Below are 18,224 nucleotides of genomic sequence, written 5' to 3' on the forward strand. Positions count from 1 at the left end.
AATAATAATAAAGATATTCTGATCAATATAACAATTATTGCTAGCTATTGGTGGACATTGTTTCTGCCCCCATCATCATTATGCATAATTGGATTATAACTAGGTAGAACTGCCTTCCGAGGCCTGAGCCTGTAGACAGATCTCACCTGTGGGAAATATCTGCGGTCTGATCCTGTGCGATCATTCCAAGTTGAGTGGTAGCTCAAGCTCTGCTTTCAGACCGATATGTCTAACCTGAGGGACAGCTCTGAAGTCCAAGGCCTGAGACAGCTGCCAAACGGACATGAAACGTGAAATTTAAAAAAGATAGGTGGCCTTATCAAATGTCATGCCACTATTTTTAGAGCTAGCTATATACAATCTGTTCATTTATAGCAATTGTTTTTCTGTAAAATACAAAATATGGTTCTGTTTTTCACGGGTGAGATCATGCATGGATCCCGAATAGCTTGAAAGGTAACAGCGAGTGTTCTTTTGACTTCAGGGGAAACCTGTTCCATTCCCTGCAGGCATGGGCAGCCGAAAACGAAGAGGAGGCCCTGATCCAGCCGGCCCGTTCTCCACCACAGCAGTCACTGAAAGAATGGGATATCAGAGGACCGAGCACCATCCCTCAAAACTCCCAGGAAACAGTCAGACTTCCAGTAAAAAGTCAATTTGTCGCCTCCATGGTTTGCGGAAGTGCACCAATAACATCTCTGCGCTTTCGTTAAGACTTGAGTAAGCAAGCATTTGCAATGCAATAGGACTCGCATTTACGCGAGACCTATCGCATTGCATCACAGACAACGGGAGGGAGGAGGGGAAGGCACGGACAATGGAAGTGAGGGCGGGGGAGGGGTGGAAAGGCACAGACAATGGGAGTGTGGGTGGGGGAGAGGGGAAAGGCTTGGGAAACGGGAGTGCGGGCAGGGGGTTGGTGGAGAAGGGGGCGTGAAGGCACTGAAAACAGGAGTGCAAGCGGAGGGAGGGGGTGAGACGGGACGGACAACGGGAGGGAAGGGGGAAGGCAGTAGGAGAACCTCATTAAAAAAATAGTGCTCACAGTCTAAATAACACATACTGTGTAACACTCGAAGTAAAGGGGCCAATAGCCATGGGAGGGTACAAATGATGATATTGACATAATAATGAGGGACTAGCAAGCCTATACACGAATCCGAAGGCAGCATTTACTAAGGACAAAGACACAAGTCAATGAAAAATATGGGCGAGGAGTGAGCGGAGCTTCCCTCACCTACTGAACTACCACAGATTTTCCCTAGAGCAGCGCTTGCGCGCTGACTCTAGGCTCGACCTAATTAGGACATGTTTACATTAGTTTGGCAAATCCTGACAGTGAAAACCCCCTAAAGTCAATTTTCACTGTTGTAGGGTCTGTCTGTCCCATTTTTTTGGCAGATTTATATAGTGCGAACAGGACCCAAAGGTATTGGAGCGCTTTACATGAGCATCAGTTACGTTACACAAGGACACATTCATTTTTTTTTAAAGTGATAAGGTAACCAATTGTCTAACACTGGGTTACCTTATCACTGTAATTGAGTGATAACTTTGAGTTGGGATCAGATAGAGAAATGCTGTTCACATTCAAAACCTTCTTTAATGGTAAAGTCGGATTTTAAGTCATAATTCTGAAAATGCCATTTTTAGAAAGTTGGCTTTTTCTTGTGCTAAGCATTTGTGCCTTCTGCCAGTGTCCTCGGTCAAATGACTGTGAACTGCTCTGCTGGTGGGGTTTGTCTGTTGCTGCCAGACAGTAACATAAAGGGGCTTAAGTGTGAACAGGATGGGCCGTCCTAGCAGGATGACTTGGAGGGGCTGTACCCAGTCTCACTCACACTTCAAAAGGATTTGCCTCCTGCACACACAAAGGAATCTGACACAAGACCTGTCCTGTGTTTTTAACACTAGATGTCTTGGAGTCTGGATAGGGGAAGGAGAACAACTTTCTAAAATAAGATGTGGTAGGTTAGTATAGGGAATCCCCCAAACTGCGGCTGGTACCAGATATAAATAGTGGACCTCTAGAGTCACTCTGCAAACCACTTCTGGACCAGTGGACATTACAGAAGAAGGGCTGTCCCAATGCCAGAGGACTGGCCTGCTGCTTAAGGACTGCCTTACTGTCTGAAAAGGATGACAGGCCCTGGATTCCTTCAGCGCAGGCAAACCTGAGTGACTCCAAAGGTCAGTTGCTGACCTCCCGGGTGACCTACAGAAACATAACAAGCTCTAAAGACCTCCCTGTCAATGACCGTCTGACCTGCTGCACCTAGAACTGCAACTTGACCTGCTGGCTTCTGCTGGCATCAATTTCTGATTCCCAAGAGGTGTCCCCCAGGTCTAGGCCCTTGCCCGGCATCAGTCTGAACTCATCCGAAAAAGAAAAGGTGCAAACCAACGTGCCCCTCTGCACCGAAACTCTGCACAATGACCGACAATTGGAATCTCCAGTGAAGACCTACTCTTTGCACTGCAGTGACCACCAGTATGACTGGCAACTTAAGATCTGCACTTCGTGTTACAGCAACTACAGCTTTGGTGACCGCAAACGTAAAGCCCCAAAGTGCACAGCATCGATACCTGACCAACTTTTTGCAGAACAGGAGGACAGCCTATGCCACCTGACCTACTCTTTGCGTTACAATGATGATCATCCGCAGCACTCTCCCTGCTTCTTGCAGCCTTAGCCACCACGAACGGAACTCTATGCACCAGAATTTGAGAAGGAAACTCTTTCAGCAAGACTAACCTGGTACCTGTTTCTTACCCGGACTCCATCGTGGTTGACCTGAAGATGCGACTTTTCTCCTGCTCTTGCATGACCAGATGACCACAAGTGGTGCTTTCTGCTTTAAGGTGCTATATTTACATAAAACGTCAAAATTGAATGCCTCTGGTTCCACTGCCTGGATATTAGTTATTCTGGTATTATTTTGTCTATTAAAATGTAATTTCGTTTTCTAAAATGACTTGGTCTTTTCTCTAGTGTTGTGCTTTTACTTTATTACTGTTTACACTTTGCCTCTAACTTAAGCCTGACTACTTTGTATCAAGCCACCACGTATATTCTTATGTACTTAGTTTTATGATTTTAATGCTATGGATCTAGATTAAGGGTGGGGAAATATTGCGTAACGGGTCTACGCGGAGAGGCACGGAGATGGAACCAATCTCCGCAGTCTCCGCATAGCTCCATTACGCACCGCCCGCCTCCTGCCTGCTGTATTAATACCTTACAAAACATTATAAATAACAATAACCTGCGCATGCGCGGGTGCCTGTGCATGCGCAGTTCCCAGAAGAAGACGTGATGGAGACGCAGGGAAGCCAGGGGATGCCTAAGATCAGGTAAGGTTATTTAAATTGTTATTTATAATGTTTTTTAAAGTGTTAATACTGCGGGCGGGAAGCCAACTCCGTTCCACCTGAGTGTGCGAAGATTTACCTTGATTCTCTGCCTACATCGCGGAAGGCGGAAGGGGCAAATCTCCGCACATTCCGTGGGCGGAATGGAATTGTCCGCCCACCCCTAAACTAGATATAGATATTGTAAGAAATTGGGTTATTGGTTGAGGGGGGTGGAAGCCCCAGTCATGCAACAACCACAATCCTTGTCAGGATGGACCATGAAAGTCACTAAATTAACCTGGAACAGAATCCTCCTAAAGAAAGAGACGACGACACAGTGTCTTGACAATTCACCAGCAGTATTTAATCAACGGCTGTGTCAGACGTGTTTTGCCTGAACCAGCAGGCTTGTTCACCAACGTCGTTTTTATCAAAAGTCACCATTTGTAAACTGTGCATGTGATAAAATCACGTGAAAACTACCATCATTGAGCTAGACAACAGACTCGTAGTTTTTTTGCATCAAAAGCCTCCTATGCAGTGCGATACAACAGAGCAAGGCATTACAAATTGAATCAAGTGATAAAGTGCAAAATAGTGCAAAATCAGATTTCACATCTCAAATTAAAACATTGTTAACTTCAGAGTTTTACGCACAACAGAATACATATACATGCGCGGACACGTAGATTTCACTGTAAAAGCCCCAGTGGGCAGGCATCTAATCATTTCTTTACTTCTGATCCCGCCCAAGTGGGCATATCATTTTCTGTCCCTTAGCAAAGTAGTTTTTCACAAAAAGTGCAAAGAAAAAGTGCTAACTACCCAACAAAACAAAAACATAAAAATGAATTTAAAAATGGAATTTCAGGAAGACTAACTAATAAATTCATTACAGATTTTTTCTGTTGACCCTATTCTTAGATACATTAAAGATGAGTATACAAATCTTCTTCCATATAATGGCCCATCGGGTCTTTGGTGTTTAGCTCTACAATATAGCACGATTCGAGTTTTCTCAGACTTTTCTGCCTATCACCCCCTCTTACATTGGGAGAGATAGCATCAATGACAAAGTACGAAAGACCGGCCACATTACTTTCATGAAATGTCGCAAAATGGCGCGGTACAGGGTACGCTTTATCTACATGTTTGATAGCTCTCAGATGTTGGAGACCCTTCTATGTACTGGAAGAATTGTGCTGCCCAAGAATTGCAGATTGCAGGTGTAGCTCAATACGTGCACAGCAAATTCAGTTTTTCAATTGATTTTCGAGCAGCCATTTAAGTATTTTGCTGTATTTTTACCGTGCTGACATGCCTTGCACTTTATACATTTAATAAACCCATTTGTTCGTTGCAGCCAAGATGGTTTACTAGGCTGCTTCATGGATTTGGGTGCCATATTGCTCACAAGCATTTGTTTGAAAGATTTTGCCCTGCGAAAGGTTACCAAGGGTTTTTTGGATACAATAGCTCCTAGCACTGGGCCATTCCGAATCACATGCCAATCTTTGGTTAAAAGGTTTCTTACAAGCCCATGCTGTTTATTGTATGATGTTATCATTCTGCAATCATTCGTACCAACAGCTTTGCGTATACTGGTTTCTGATGGTTGGAATAGAATTTCATCCCTTGTTTTCTGTTTGACCTTATATACTGCATTTTGGAAACAATCCTCCCCTTATCCTCTTGATTTAAAGCGAGAATGAAGGGTTTTTAGTTCTATTTCATTGATGGCAGGTTCACTACAATTGCGTGCAGTTCTTCAGCATTCCCCATAGGGGATGCTTCTGATTAAATTATTGGGGTGGAAGCTAGTAAATTGTTAAATGTAAATTGATACTTGTATAGCGCACTACTCACCCGCAAGGGTCTCAAGGTGCTTGTACGAATACCGCTGTGGAACCCATCCTGGCTTTCCCTGTGAGGCGTCCACTCCTGGGCACCCCCAAGGTGGAGGCCAGGCATCCTTAGCGTTGTTGGGGCCGTTGTGGAGATTAAGCAAGCTATTGCCCAGAGTTGCAAAGTGGGACTCCACGATTGGAATAGGCACCGAGGCGAGAATGATCAGGTCCGTGGAATTTTGAGCCCAAGACCCGCCGAGGCGGGGAATTGAACCCTGGTCCCGGGCTAGACCTCTGCATCAGGGTCTGCCGCTCTAACCATTGAGCCACACTTCTCCTAGTCGCATGAAGCAACGTATTCCTCGCTGTTGGTTTGCGGTAGATCTTAGTGTGCAGTTTAGCATTTTTAACACAAACTGTTAGGTCAAGAAAATTCACTTCACTGTCGCTTATAGTGCTAGTAAACTTCAAATTCAAATTATTTGTTTGAAGTTTTTTAACAAATTGCTTGGCAGATAACTCAGTTCCGCGCCAGACAACAAACAAGTCGTCTATGTAACTACATAAACAAATAGAATCCACTCCTCGTCTTGTGGGTGTGGTCTCCGCAGTGGGGAGCGCCCTACTGGTTATTAGGTCCCCTCACACACCAACAGGCCCCTTGGTGTCATGCTTCATCATCGGGGTCATCGTTCCCCTCTACGGGGTACGGCGTGCTGCAACCTACGGGTGCGTGGGAGCACTTGATAGACTATGCGTGGTGTAGGTGAGGGGTTGTTTATGTGAGTGTATGGTGGGGTTTTAAAACTAAGTGAAAGATAAAAAGGACCTGGCTCGTGGGGTGACTAAAAATTATTTAATAAGCCCCCGGGCTGGTGCTATTAAAATTAAAAAGTGGGAGGTTGTGCCGCAGTCAATGTGCGTTACCTCCTTGCTGTGTGTGTCGACATGTTTCGGTGTAAAACACCTACTTCAGGACGGGGTACACAAATCCCCACCTTACTCACGTTTCTCTAACTCGTATTCAGGATTTTCCTAATAAAAGTGAGAAATATATGCTGAGTAGGACAATGTACCTAGCAAAAAAACATTGTTGTTTCTTAATCAACTGTTTTTGGAGCCACGAAAGGATCGATCGGGAGGAATTTCCTTGCTGAAATCGTGCTAAATAGCACACCAGATCCGTTCGTAGGACTCATGAAGCCTTTTTCATCCTTTTCAAACAGTTGATTAAGAAACAACAATGTTTTTTGCTAGGTACATTGTCTTACCCAGCACTATATTTCTCACTTTTATTAGGAAAATCCTGTAAATCCTGAATACGAGTTAGAGAAACGTGAGTAAGGTGGGGATTTGTGTACCCCGTCCTGAAGAAGGTGATTTACACCAAAACATGTCGACACACAAAGGAAGGAGGTAACGCACATTGACTGCGGCACAACCTCCCACTTTTTAATTTTAATAGCACCAGCCCGGGGGCTTATTAAATAATTTTTAGTCACCCCACGAGCCAGGTCCTTTTTAACTTTCACTTAGTTTTAAAACCCCACCATACACTCACATACACAACCCCTCACCTACACCACACATAGTCTATCAAGTGTTCCCACGCACCTGTAGGTTGCAGCACGCCGTACCCCGTAGAGGGGTACGATGACCCCGATGATGAAGCATGACACCAAGGGGCCTGTTGGTGTGTGAGGGGACCTAATAACCAGTAGGGTGCTCCCCACTGCGGAGACCACACCCACAACACGAGGAGTGGATTCGATTTGTTTATTTACATTTGTCCAGGGAGAACAAATCCATTTCGATTTAATTTCTCTCTCTCCCCTTTTTGTTATTGCAAGTCTATATAACTACTCCAGTGAAGGATGTTGTTGTGCTATTCCTCTTGGTACTGCTTCCGGATCACCTGCTCCTCCCACCAGCCTATATGCAGATACGCATAGCTGGGGGCGAAGCAGGTGCCCATCGCAGTACTACACAGCTGATGGAACAATTCCCCATTAACCCCATGCATGCTATCCAGATTCCCCCCTGTGCTGGGCCCCAATGCAAACGGGCGTGGTCATGACGGAACGGTTCCATCATGAGCACAGCTCAACCGATGCTCATGACGGAACCATTCCGTCATGAGCATCGAAGGGGTTAAAGAGAAAATAAATATTTTTTAGGCAAGTTTCTACCATCGCAACTAGCATTTGAGTGTGAGCCCACAGAGAGATTGGTCTTGTTCCCAAAAAATGTTTAATGGCATTAAGGCCATCATTATGTCTAATGATCGAATATAGCGTAGTAACATCGATAGTCATTAGAAGCATATCATCCTCCCATGGTAGATCATAGATGCCCTTTAAAAAGTCACCTGTGTCTTGAATAAATGATGTTAGTACCTTCGCTAGTGGGCACAGAAATGAGTCAATAAACCTAGAGATGTGTTCTAAGGCACTCCCAATCGCCAAAATAATCGGCCTCCCAGGTGGGTTATTTAGATCTTTATGCACCTTGGGTATTAGGTCAAATGCTGGAGTGACCGGGTTATTAATTTCGAGGTACCTCAATTCGTCATGGGTTAATAGATTTTGCTCAAAGCACTGTTGTAAATGTGTGTTGTACATACGATGGCTGGCTGTCATCACATGGGTGGGAATTCTAACATAATCATTTTTGTTATTCAGTTGCTTGTAGGCTTCCTCCAGATATTTCTGGAAGCAGCTCCTGTATGGAGCACTCTCAACACCAGCGACACTCTTAATTTGCTCACCTCAAATGTCTGCTTTTCTATCAAAGTCTTTAAGCGTAGGATTAGCACAGTGATAGATAGATATATATATTTCTTTGTTTGACTGAAACAAACAAAGGTTAAACTAACGCTTTAGTCAGGTGACAAGTCCAGTGACAACACAACATTTTAAACTTACAAAACCACTGAGGTTCATCAGTTATAGTTATCTCTGGTAACTATAACTCATGCTCAACTCGCGCCTCTGCATGAATGTTTTCTTATTCTTATTCACTGGTGTTTTTAGAGGTGCCGGCCGGGCTGTCCTGACTCTATCAGCATGGTTGTTTCCATAGTGTTTCTACCTTACATTACTGTGGCTACCTTTGTCTCACTCCGCATTAGCCTTTCATTGGCACCTGTGACTCCTTCCGGATGGATAGCACGTGCCAGGCAGCTCTTTGGAACAGGTCTCCTCCATCTGTTGACTTACTGGGCAGGTCCCAGAGATAAGGCCGCCTACGCGCACCTCCTCTTTGTTCGAACAACAAACCCTCGCCTACATTCGCTTAAACACAATCCCACCAGGGTGCATGTCACAGGCCCCGCCCCCAGCTCAACCTGATAGAAGACTTCAGCGTCAGGACTGACGCGACCGAGGATTGTGAAGACTCGGTGGAGGCAAACCCCCAGAAGGAATTACTGAGAGCCTCAAGCCTGGAGAAGGAAGTGAAGATTCATCACAAGTTGGAAATCAGAAGGAGTCAAGAATACATCAGAAGTTTCACAAATCGCCCTCCTCCCTCGAAGCATGACCACCCTGCTGATAATTCATGGTAAGAAAGCCTACATCAAAAGTTGGTTTTCGTCTTCCTTCCTTAAAATCTGGATTACTATATAGAGTGAGAGAAAGAGAAAGAGAAAGAGAGAGACAGAGAGGGAGAGAAACGGAGAGACAGAGGGAGAGAGGCAGAGAGTGACAAGGAGAGAGAGAAACGGAGAAGCAGAGAGTGGCAAGGAGAGGGAGGGAGAGAGACAGAGAGAGACAGAGAGGGAGAGAAACCGGAGAGACAGAGAGAGAGAGGCAGAGAGGGAGAAAAACGGAGAGACAGATGGAGAGAGGCAGAGAGTGACAAGGAGAGAGAGAAACTGAGAGGCAGAGAGTGGCAAGGAGAGAGAGTGAGAGAGACAGAGAGAGACAGAGAGGGAGAGAAACCGGAGAGACAGAGAGAGAGAGAGGCAGAGAGTGACAAGGAGAGAGAGAAACGGAGAGGCAGAGAGTGGCAAGGAGAGAGAGGGAGAGACAGAGGGAGAGAAACCGGAGAGACAGAGAGAGTGGCAGAGAGTGGCAAGGAGAGAGTGGGAGAGAAGACAAAGGAGGAGAGAGAGGGGGACACAGAGGGAGAGAGAGAGATGGAGAGAGGGGGGAGAGAGTGAGGAAGGAGGAGGAGAGAGAGGGTCAGACAGAGACACAGTGAGAGAGAGTAGAGAGAGATAGAGAGGTAGAGAGACAGAGGGAGAGAGGACAAAGGAGGAGAGGGAGAGAGAGACAGAGAGAGGGAGAGAGGACAAAGGAGGAGAGAGAGAGGGTGAGAGAGAGACAGACAGACAGCGTGAGAGAAAGGAGGAGGAGAGAGAGGGTGAGACCGAGACAGAGTGAGAGTAGAAGAACAGACAGAGAGAGAGAGAGAGAGAAGACAAAGGAGGAGAGTGAGTAGGAGGAGAGGGGGAAGGAGGAGAGAGAAAGAGAGAGAGAGAGAAAGAGAGAGAGAGAGAGAGAGAGAGAATGGGTGGGTGGGTGGGGGTAAAAGGGGAGCCCGGAGCTGTGCAGCTTTGAACATATCTGCCAGGGCTGCTTTTTGTTCCCTTCTTGGCCCAGCACCCCTTGAACGAGAATACTCCAACCCAAGGAAAGGTGTCAAATGAAACTAAACCTTACCAGCCTGTTGAGATGGGCAGAGCTGCATTCAGCCCTTTTGTTTGCTTTGCTGCTTAAAGTCGTGCATGGAGATTTCTATGTTAAAAGTGAAAAGTACTTTATGTAGGGGGTGTAAGTCTGTTTAGTGTTTGTGGAACTATGAGCAAATACAGTTCATCCATCCACACTTGCAATATTACATTTTTCATATGACCGTACCTTTCGGATCCATAAATGAATTCTCAGATGTGTATTTTACAGTTTCTAACACAACCTAATCAGTTGCTGTTATTCAGAGTCCCAGGACCCGCAGACCACCCCTGAGACATATGAGTCCTAAAACTGATGAAAAAAAAATTCAGCTAGGCAGAAAATTGCCAAATTTCCCATATAATTTGAAAATTTGGTAGGTTAAAATCTACAAATCAGAATTCTGTGTAAGCTTGCATCTAGCTGTGATCCGTTTAAGATCTAAACAAATATTAAACTGACTAGTTATCTGTACCACTGAAACCACAACACTCCCAAAACAACACAGCCAATAGAAAGAACCTTACATTCTCTGGTATAAATGGCACAGTGGCTGGTACTCTGCCAATAACAATAGACTGTTGACGTAAACCAACAGTAGATGAGAGAAGGCAGGACACACAAGGTACACGCATTCTGTCTGGTCTCTGCTCTACACCACATGTGCCTGACTCTGTTCCAGCATCACCCGTGTTTCCAAGGCACTGACCTGTCCTTGATGATCAGTCCGCGAGAGATGGCCTGGAGTATATTTACATTATATTACCGTGGCTGAATGCCCCATCCATCACTAGCCTTTCAATGGCACCCTTGGTTCCACCCTGTGGGTACCACCATGCCAACCAGACCCATAGGCCTTTGGGGCCGCTACAGTCTGGAACTCTCTGCCTTATTCTTTGTGCAGCATTCAGGATCTGGGGCAATTTAACACCTTGGCTGCTAGGCGTTTTCCCCCCCTGTGCTGGAAATTGCTCTTACTATGTATTCATGACGAGCTCAGCTCGTCATCAGCACAGCTCAACTGTGCATCATGACGAGCTGAGCTCGTCATCAGCATCGAAAGGGTTAAGAAACAGCTCAAAACTTTCCTGTTCTAATTAGTTTTTATTCTCAGCACCCCAGGGCTCGCGCTGGGACACTCCTTGGAGTATCTGTGCGCGTTATAAACTTCTGTAACATAACATAACATAGACCCAGACTGCCAATCCTTGACTCATTGCTGTTCAGTCAGGCACTCGTTGTGCTCCTGAAACAAGAATGGTAAATATGTGTTTTTACGCAGGAGCGCGCAGGGGGCGTGGCAGAGAGGAGTGTATTTTTCCATGATGATAAAGCTGCTGACATGGGTGATTTTTTTACCTTAAGAATCAGGCATAAATAAAATAAATATATGGCTGGTTAGTTAGATAAGTGTATAATGCTTAAGGTGTCCACTGTATGGAATCAAATAATTTACTAAACTGAAGATTTGCTGAATATGTCGTGCAGGGCTAATATTATTAGTTTATGCTGTTATCGTCATCTGTATGATGTACCTGCATTTAAAATAATAAAAACAATTAAAAAATGTTCACAAAAAAAAGCAAAAACACATATTTTCTTCATCATTATTAATTATGAAAAAATGTTTATAGGCTGGAGGGCACCTATTTACTATTTTTGTCGGTTTCTGTTTGTTTTTTATTGCCACATCAGGCAACACAATACTGAATGCAATAACGTTACAATTCGCTAGTAAGAAAAAATGGAGAAACATCCCACACTTACCGCTGCTTTTGTTCTTGACACTGATTTTGCTACTGCTGAAGCTAGAGGTCGCAGTGGCAGGGGTCGCAGCAGCGACCCCTGGCGGCCCCTAAATGACGTCCATGCCTCACCCACGAGGTCCTCCGCATGGAAAGAACCGCAGAGTTCTTCCAATAGCTTTCCACATTCCCACAAAACATGTACAATGTCAATGTCAAATGTGTAGTACTCTACAAAGTTGACTACGCAATGCCATCCTCACGGGAACCCCAAAAATCCTCCTCGCCCCTCCTAGAGCTGTGCTCAACCTGGCGGCCAGACTCACTACTGTCTGTAAAAGATTTGACCACATCACGCCTGCCCTCAAATCCCTAAATTGGCTGCCCATTGAAGGTAGATGCTTTTATATGACTGACTGCATCACACACAAAGCTCTCCACACACAACCATCGTCACACCTAACAAACAAACTCAAAATAGCTGGCCGCTCCAGACTGATGAGATGCTCCACGGTAATCCTCCTCGCCCCCTCATTACCAAAAAAGAAATGCACCCAAACTCGCTCCTTCTCTGGAAATGCTCTGAGCATCTGGAATGCCCTCTCGAGAGACTTGCGCTGCAACCCCTCCTACCTCAGCTTTGAAAAAAGACCTAAAATGTTACCTACTCAACAAGTACAGGAGTCTATAATTTCTCTTCCGACCTGACGGACTGTCTCCCCTGTATTGGTTGCCTTTCTGCTATCCTGTTCGACCTGTACTCTTCCCTTCTGTGTACCCCTCACTTGCTCCTATCCTAGCAGCTCTAACTCATGTTCTGCTAGCTGTTGAAGGACATTCTCCCCTGTCCTTGTCCGTAGCTCCCCTCCCCCTCTCTGTTTCCCTGCCCTCCTCCTCTTCAATTTGTATTCTCCCTGTTGTTACTCTTCCGTCTGCCTTGAGTTGGTACCTCCATTTTATTTCTATATGCACTTTAACTTGTGAATCATCCAGAATCCTGGCTGTTCTTAGAAACTGAGAGATGTGCTCACTCCTGACTTCCGTTCTCTTTGCTCTTTGTTTTGTTTTTGTTGAATGCCTTTGCTCTTGTAAAGCGCTCTGATATATCCGGGTCTAGCCTGCGCCATATAAAACCTTTCAAATAAATAAAAAATGTCACGTTCCCCATATCACCAGCATCGGGAGTCATTACACAGTTTAACACTATAAAGTTTTGCTGGTGTCCAATGCTTGTTAGCCAGTATTATTTCCACCCTTCTTCCCGGAAGTCAGCATTTGCTCGCCTTCACCACCAAGTGTGCAATAAGGCTGACGAACCTCGAGAGAAGCAGAGATCAGTGAAGATGTTGAGAAAAGGTTTCCAGGGCTGCATGTGAAAACACAGCCTTCATCTCTTAGGCACTTTCCATGGTGCCCAGTTATTCCCCCACCCATGGTGTTCAGTTATCCCCCCACCAACATGAAGGCACTTTTGAATGTAGGTGGTCAGGAGCCCTCCATAGCTTGGGTGCCCCTTTCCCTGCATGTCGAGAGGTGGACAGGTAGTGTTTAGAGGCCGAGGTTTAGGGGACCAGGGGTGTGTTTAGAGGCTGATTTGTGTAGTAAACAGCAAGGTCTTCCCCATATTGAAGAGCTGTCGTTCAACTGCAGCCCAGTGAGGTGTTGCTCTGTGAGTTTTAATCATATGGACTGAGTGGGTAAACCAGGGGCGGCTTAAGGGCAGTGTGGCGGCTGGCAGAGAATTGGGGTGGCGGAGCTGGTGGTGTGAGGGTTTGAAAAAACAAAAAAAGATCACTTATCTATTCACACAGCCATCGCTCCTCCCTCGTTGCTTCTCCCCCTGACGAGTGCAGGAAGCACACAGACTCCCCTAAGTCAATCACGACTCTGCTGTCACTATGACAGCAGAGTCGTGATTGGTCTGAGTGGCGGGGTTTGGCACTCAGACGGGGACTGGGAGCCTGTGCATGTTCTCCACCCAGGCTGTGAATTACAGCCCAATGGAGAACATGCTAGGTGAGCAATGCATGACTGTTTGGCCGGCCCGAGACAGCCGGCAACACAGTCATGCGCACATAAGTATGTGAACCACTCCTCCCCTGTGACAATAGCCCCTCCTTTCCTAGCTCAGCCCCATAGCTATGAAAAATAAAATGATAAAGATGTTATCACTACTCCTCCTCCTGTGACACCAGCCCCGCCTTTAGGTAAAGAAACCGTAGCAATCTTTCAATCAATAATAGGGTATAAACATTCCACAAAGAGTCCTTTTTTGTTATTATGAAATTATTTATTTATTTATTTAGTCTTTTTTTATATATATGTTTGTTTTATCTGAATCAAATTAGATTATAAATGTACATAATTAAAAAAAATAGATAGACACATATAATATGTATATAAAGAGCAAAGAACTCAGTTCAATTATTACAATCAATATTTAAAATATGACAGGTTTGATGAAGGCTAGCAGTAGATGACAACTACGTGCGTTTCGGCACTTCTGCCTTCGTCAGGACACCGTCTATAGCAAACCAGACTGTATAAAACACTGAGAAATTAATTAGACAGTGGTTACAACTATCTAATGCAGATGCAGATTTTTTTTTATTTTTTTTATTTTTGGAAACCTTTATTGTGCATTAGTAAAAGAACAAATAAGGGCCCACAACCCATTGGCCGGCCACGGATACATTTGAAGCACCAAAGCAAGCAATACGGCGACACAGTAACACATTAGTACAAGAAGCAAGCATTCAAGAGTTACACTGTAGATTATCGTGATACTGTGTCACAGGAGTAATGAAGGTTTGTTTTGTATTTTTGTTGCAGCTATTGAAGTTCGACATTTTAATTTTTACATAAACAATAGGCTAATAAAGCGGAGTCCGTGCTGGAGTGATGTGACAATAGCAACAATTTTACCACATAATCAAATTACCCAATATTCAAGTCCCCCCAGGCAGCATGGCGGCTCAAAGTTTGTGCAGCAGGAGTTACATACCTAATATCATTCCAGTGTCCACCGCCACCCACCCTTTAGCTGTCTCAGACACGGACCCAAGATAGAGTAAAGAGAGAGAAACGAAAGCAGAGAAAAAAATCAAGGCACCATAGAAACTGAAATCAAGAAACTAAAATCCCATCCCCCAACCCCCCACCCTACACGCATGCAGAGGCTACGGCCTACCCCCCCCAGCAGTGTGTCTGTCGCCCAATAAACCCGAAATATAGAACAAGGAAAAAAGAGGAGAAAAAGAAAGGAATAAATATAACATCTGAAATATAGAGAGTAAGAAAAGAGTGTTCTAATCTATAACTCCCATTAAAGAGAAAAGGTGGGGAGGAGCCCACCAAATACCAGGTCCCCCGGACTCCCCAGCCGTAAAATACCTTCTACCCCATATGCAATATCAAAATTAGATCACATCAAGTACGGAGTGAAATAGGGAGAGACATCCCACAGAACATCGCACGCGTTGAGAAAGCGTCCCATCTCGAGTCACCATCCGCCGTTCAAACACAGTTCGTAGAGAAAGGTCCCCTAGCCCTGGCCAGATCGTAAGCGTCTCCCCGAAGATGGCTTCCAAGGAGGTCCCGCCCCAGACAGAACAAAGGGGTAAGATGGCCGCCCTCGGCAGTGAGAAGACTCCCAAAAACAAAACGGACAACGCCAGTCACATACAGTGCCATCAATCCAGAAGAGCGGTGCTCCCAGGTTCGCCAGATGTTGCATAACACTAAGAAATAAGAGCGTAGCTTGCATAACGTAGGCAGTCAATAGAACCAGTCGCTGCGCCAGCGGCACCATGAACAGGGATATCGATGTTGTAGGCGAAACCAAAAGTTGTGGCAGAAATGGCAACACTGTAGTAGCGCTGGAAGAGGCGGATAACAAGCCGCAGGCATTTTCACTGCCAGACAATTGCTCCGTCGTGCGCTCGCGCGGCAACATTGTATCCCGGCCATGGCATAGCGTGGGCCGATTAGAGCAGCGAGGAAAATAGGCAGACGCTACACACCTCGAGTCGGATGCGGCTTCTTCCAGCCGGACGCACAGCGCCAGAGAACGCTCACGCCATTCTGCCCTCAATTCGGCAAGTGCGGCAAGAACAGAGGCACAAGTGTAAACAGGCTGGTGATCGCTCATGTCCACTAGCCGAGGCGCAGCACACTGATCCACCCCTCGCTCGGGTCCACGGAGGGCGACACAGTCAGGATCCGAGGCGTAACCCACCATCACCCCATAGGAGCCGGCCGCCATGTTAGTTCCACCAAGGGGCTCACTAAAGCGCTTAGGCGAAATACACAATGGTCGGTTGGGGCCCAATCTCCTGATACAGTCAGGGCCCGCCGACACCGGGCGGCAGCCAGTGAGATTCTCCCTTCATGCGACTCTAGGCAGGGGCAGCCACAGAGGTGAGCCACGGCAAGCAAATCCACGCCGAACAAAAGAAAGGGAAGCAGCGCGGCTCACCGTAGCGTCACACAGAGGAGATTCCGCAGGAGAAACTTCCAAACAGTCGATGTCCGCGTTCCACTGAAGGCCAGTGCAGGTTTATCCCCAGCAAGCAGCTGGGCACTAGACTCCCGTTTCGCCCCAGATCAGGCAGCCCAGGGAGCTCCAGCCGCCCCCGGCGGTGCACAGCGACACGGGTCCGGTCCCAGGGCTAGACAAAGCCGACAGATCAGCACGGCAATATCTACGGCTAGCAGGCAGGCAGGGACACCGGAGAAACACCCTCAGCAACAGCGCGCTCTCATCTACATCCCGGGGTAGTGCTATCGCAGGAGAAAGGACAGGATAGTGCTGCAGGGAACAAAGGCTCGGGGAGCCGGGAGACTACACGTCCGTCTACGCCGCCATCTTGGCTCCCCAGATGCAGATTTTAAGTACAATTATTACACACATATAGACATAAACCTAGAATGTACAAATTACCTCATCATTATTTATATTATTGTTATTAAATTTGATAAAAAAGATTATGTCAAATGACGGTCGATAAACATATAGGAATATACAACACATATATATATATATATATATATATATATATATGTTCATTCACAAAAAAACACTTTATCTAATATATAGAAATTGATACATTTAATAATAACTATCTACATTCAATTTTCTGAACAATGAAGCTAATTCATATTAGCGACTCCACCCATGTACAGTGAAGGAATTGAGAATTTCTAGATAGAAACAGAAAAGAAGAAGGATAAAACCTATCAAGAAATCCTACTAGTAATAGAATCCCTCAAACCCAAAGTAACCATTCAATAGATACAGAATGTAGTGCAAAACTTAATAATGAGAAAACAATTTAAAAAAACACAATGAAAAAAACACTGTAAAGTATGTCCTCTGGCCATGGGAACAGATAAGCTAGTTTTAATGGCCAAACAATTACATCTGTTGGAATGACTAACTGTAATACTAAAAATATAATTTATCTGCTGATATGTCCCTGTAATCAAGGTTATGTGGGTGAAACTTCATGGACTTTAAATGTTAGACTGACTGAACATAGATCAGCAATCCGCACAAAAAAATTATCATCTCCAATGGTACTGCATTTTGTAGAAAATAACCATACACCGGATGACATTCGTTGGTTCATTGTGGAAAAAATTGAGACTAAGCAAGGTCAATGTGCCGAATCCATCAGAAAGAAACGAGAAGTTTGGGGGATTTTTTTTACTAGATACGTTCAATATTGGGTTAAATTTAGATATGCCATGGAACAGGCTATTCTGTCGTTTTAGCTTGTCCCTTGTAAGTTTGCCATTAATATTGTCCCAATCTTTGGATTGCCAGTGTTAGAAGCGGGGATTCCCGGTAGGCTAGGGCACATGCCAGAGCCAGGCAGAAGCCGCCAGTCTTGTCAGAATGGGAGAGCCTCACCCCGAGGTTAACCCCTGCTCAAACCCTTGGTAGCTTGGCACGAGCAGTCAGGCTTATCCCAGAGGCAATGTGTAAAGCGTTTGCGCACCACACACAGCGGCGACACACTAGGCACACTACAAAAGGGACTCCACCCAAGGTTATGTAAAAATAGCCTTTGTATTATAAAAACACATTAGAATCACAATCACAGATATATACACTGTGCCAACTGACACCAGGTAGCAATTTAGAGGGGACTATGTACATGCCAGCGCCAATCGGGTCACTGCCAGAACCATTGCAAAAGTACAAGTAAGCAATATAGAACACCCAGTACCTACTGGCAAGATCATAAACTTAGTATCCTATCAACATGAGGCATAAACACATTAGATAAGGCATGCACCTAGAACATCATACCCTGACGTTAGGCCTCCTTCTCCCAAAACGTTGCAGCTGCCCACTCCTGCGCGGCGCAGCTGTGCAAAATGAGGTTCACACGTCACGCCCCAAGTTGGAGTCCCTCTTCTGGACTCTGAAATTGAAAGTGGCCAAAGTTAGTACCGTGGCACTCCACCACTTCGGGCCGGGTGAGTTCCCCTCCAGGACTTAACAACAATATGGCCCCCTCGGTGCAGCTGCCTCCTTTCCTGTGGGCAGCTGGAGCCGCACAGACACTGGCACGTTGGAGCCCCCCTCCCTGGGGTTC

The 18,224-nt window shown here is 45.6% G+C and overlaps 1 protein-coding gene across 1 annotated transcript in view; it reads left to right on the plus strand.

Moving 5' to 3' along the window:
- The first annotated feature begins 8,491 nt into the window (after positions 1 to 8,491).
- Positions 8,492 to 18,224, plus strand: part of LOC147717758 (uncharacterized) — a 75,480-nt gene continuing 65,747 nt past the window's right edge. Inside the window, exon 1 of the mRNA XM_086924546.1 lies at positions 8,492 to 8,762. Within this exon, the coding sequence (XP_086780672.1) occupies positions 8,738 to 8,762 (25 nt within the window). The 5' untranslated portion in view covers positions 8,492 to 8,737. The remainder of the gene's footprint in view (positions 8,763 to 18,224) is intronic.

This window comes from Lissotriton vulgaris, chromosome 5, assembly GCF_964263255.1.
Source record: "Lissotriton vulgaris chromosome 5, aLisVul1.2, whole genome shotgun sequence".
Taxonomy (NCBI): domain Eukaryota; kingdom Metazoa; phylum Chordata; class Amphibia; order Caudata; family Salamandridae; genus Lissotriton; species Lissotriton vulgaris.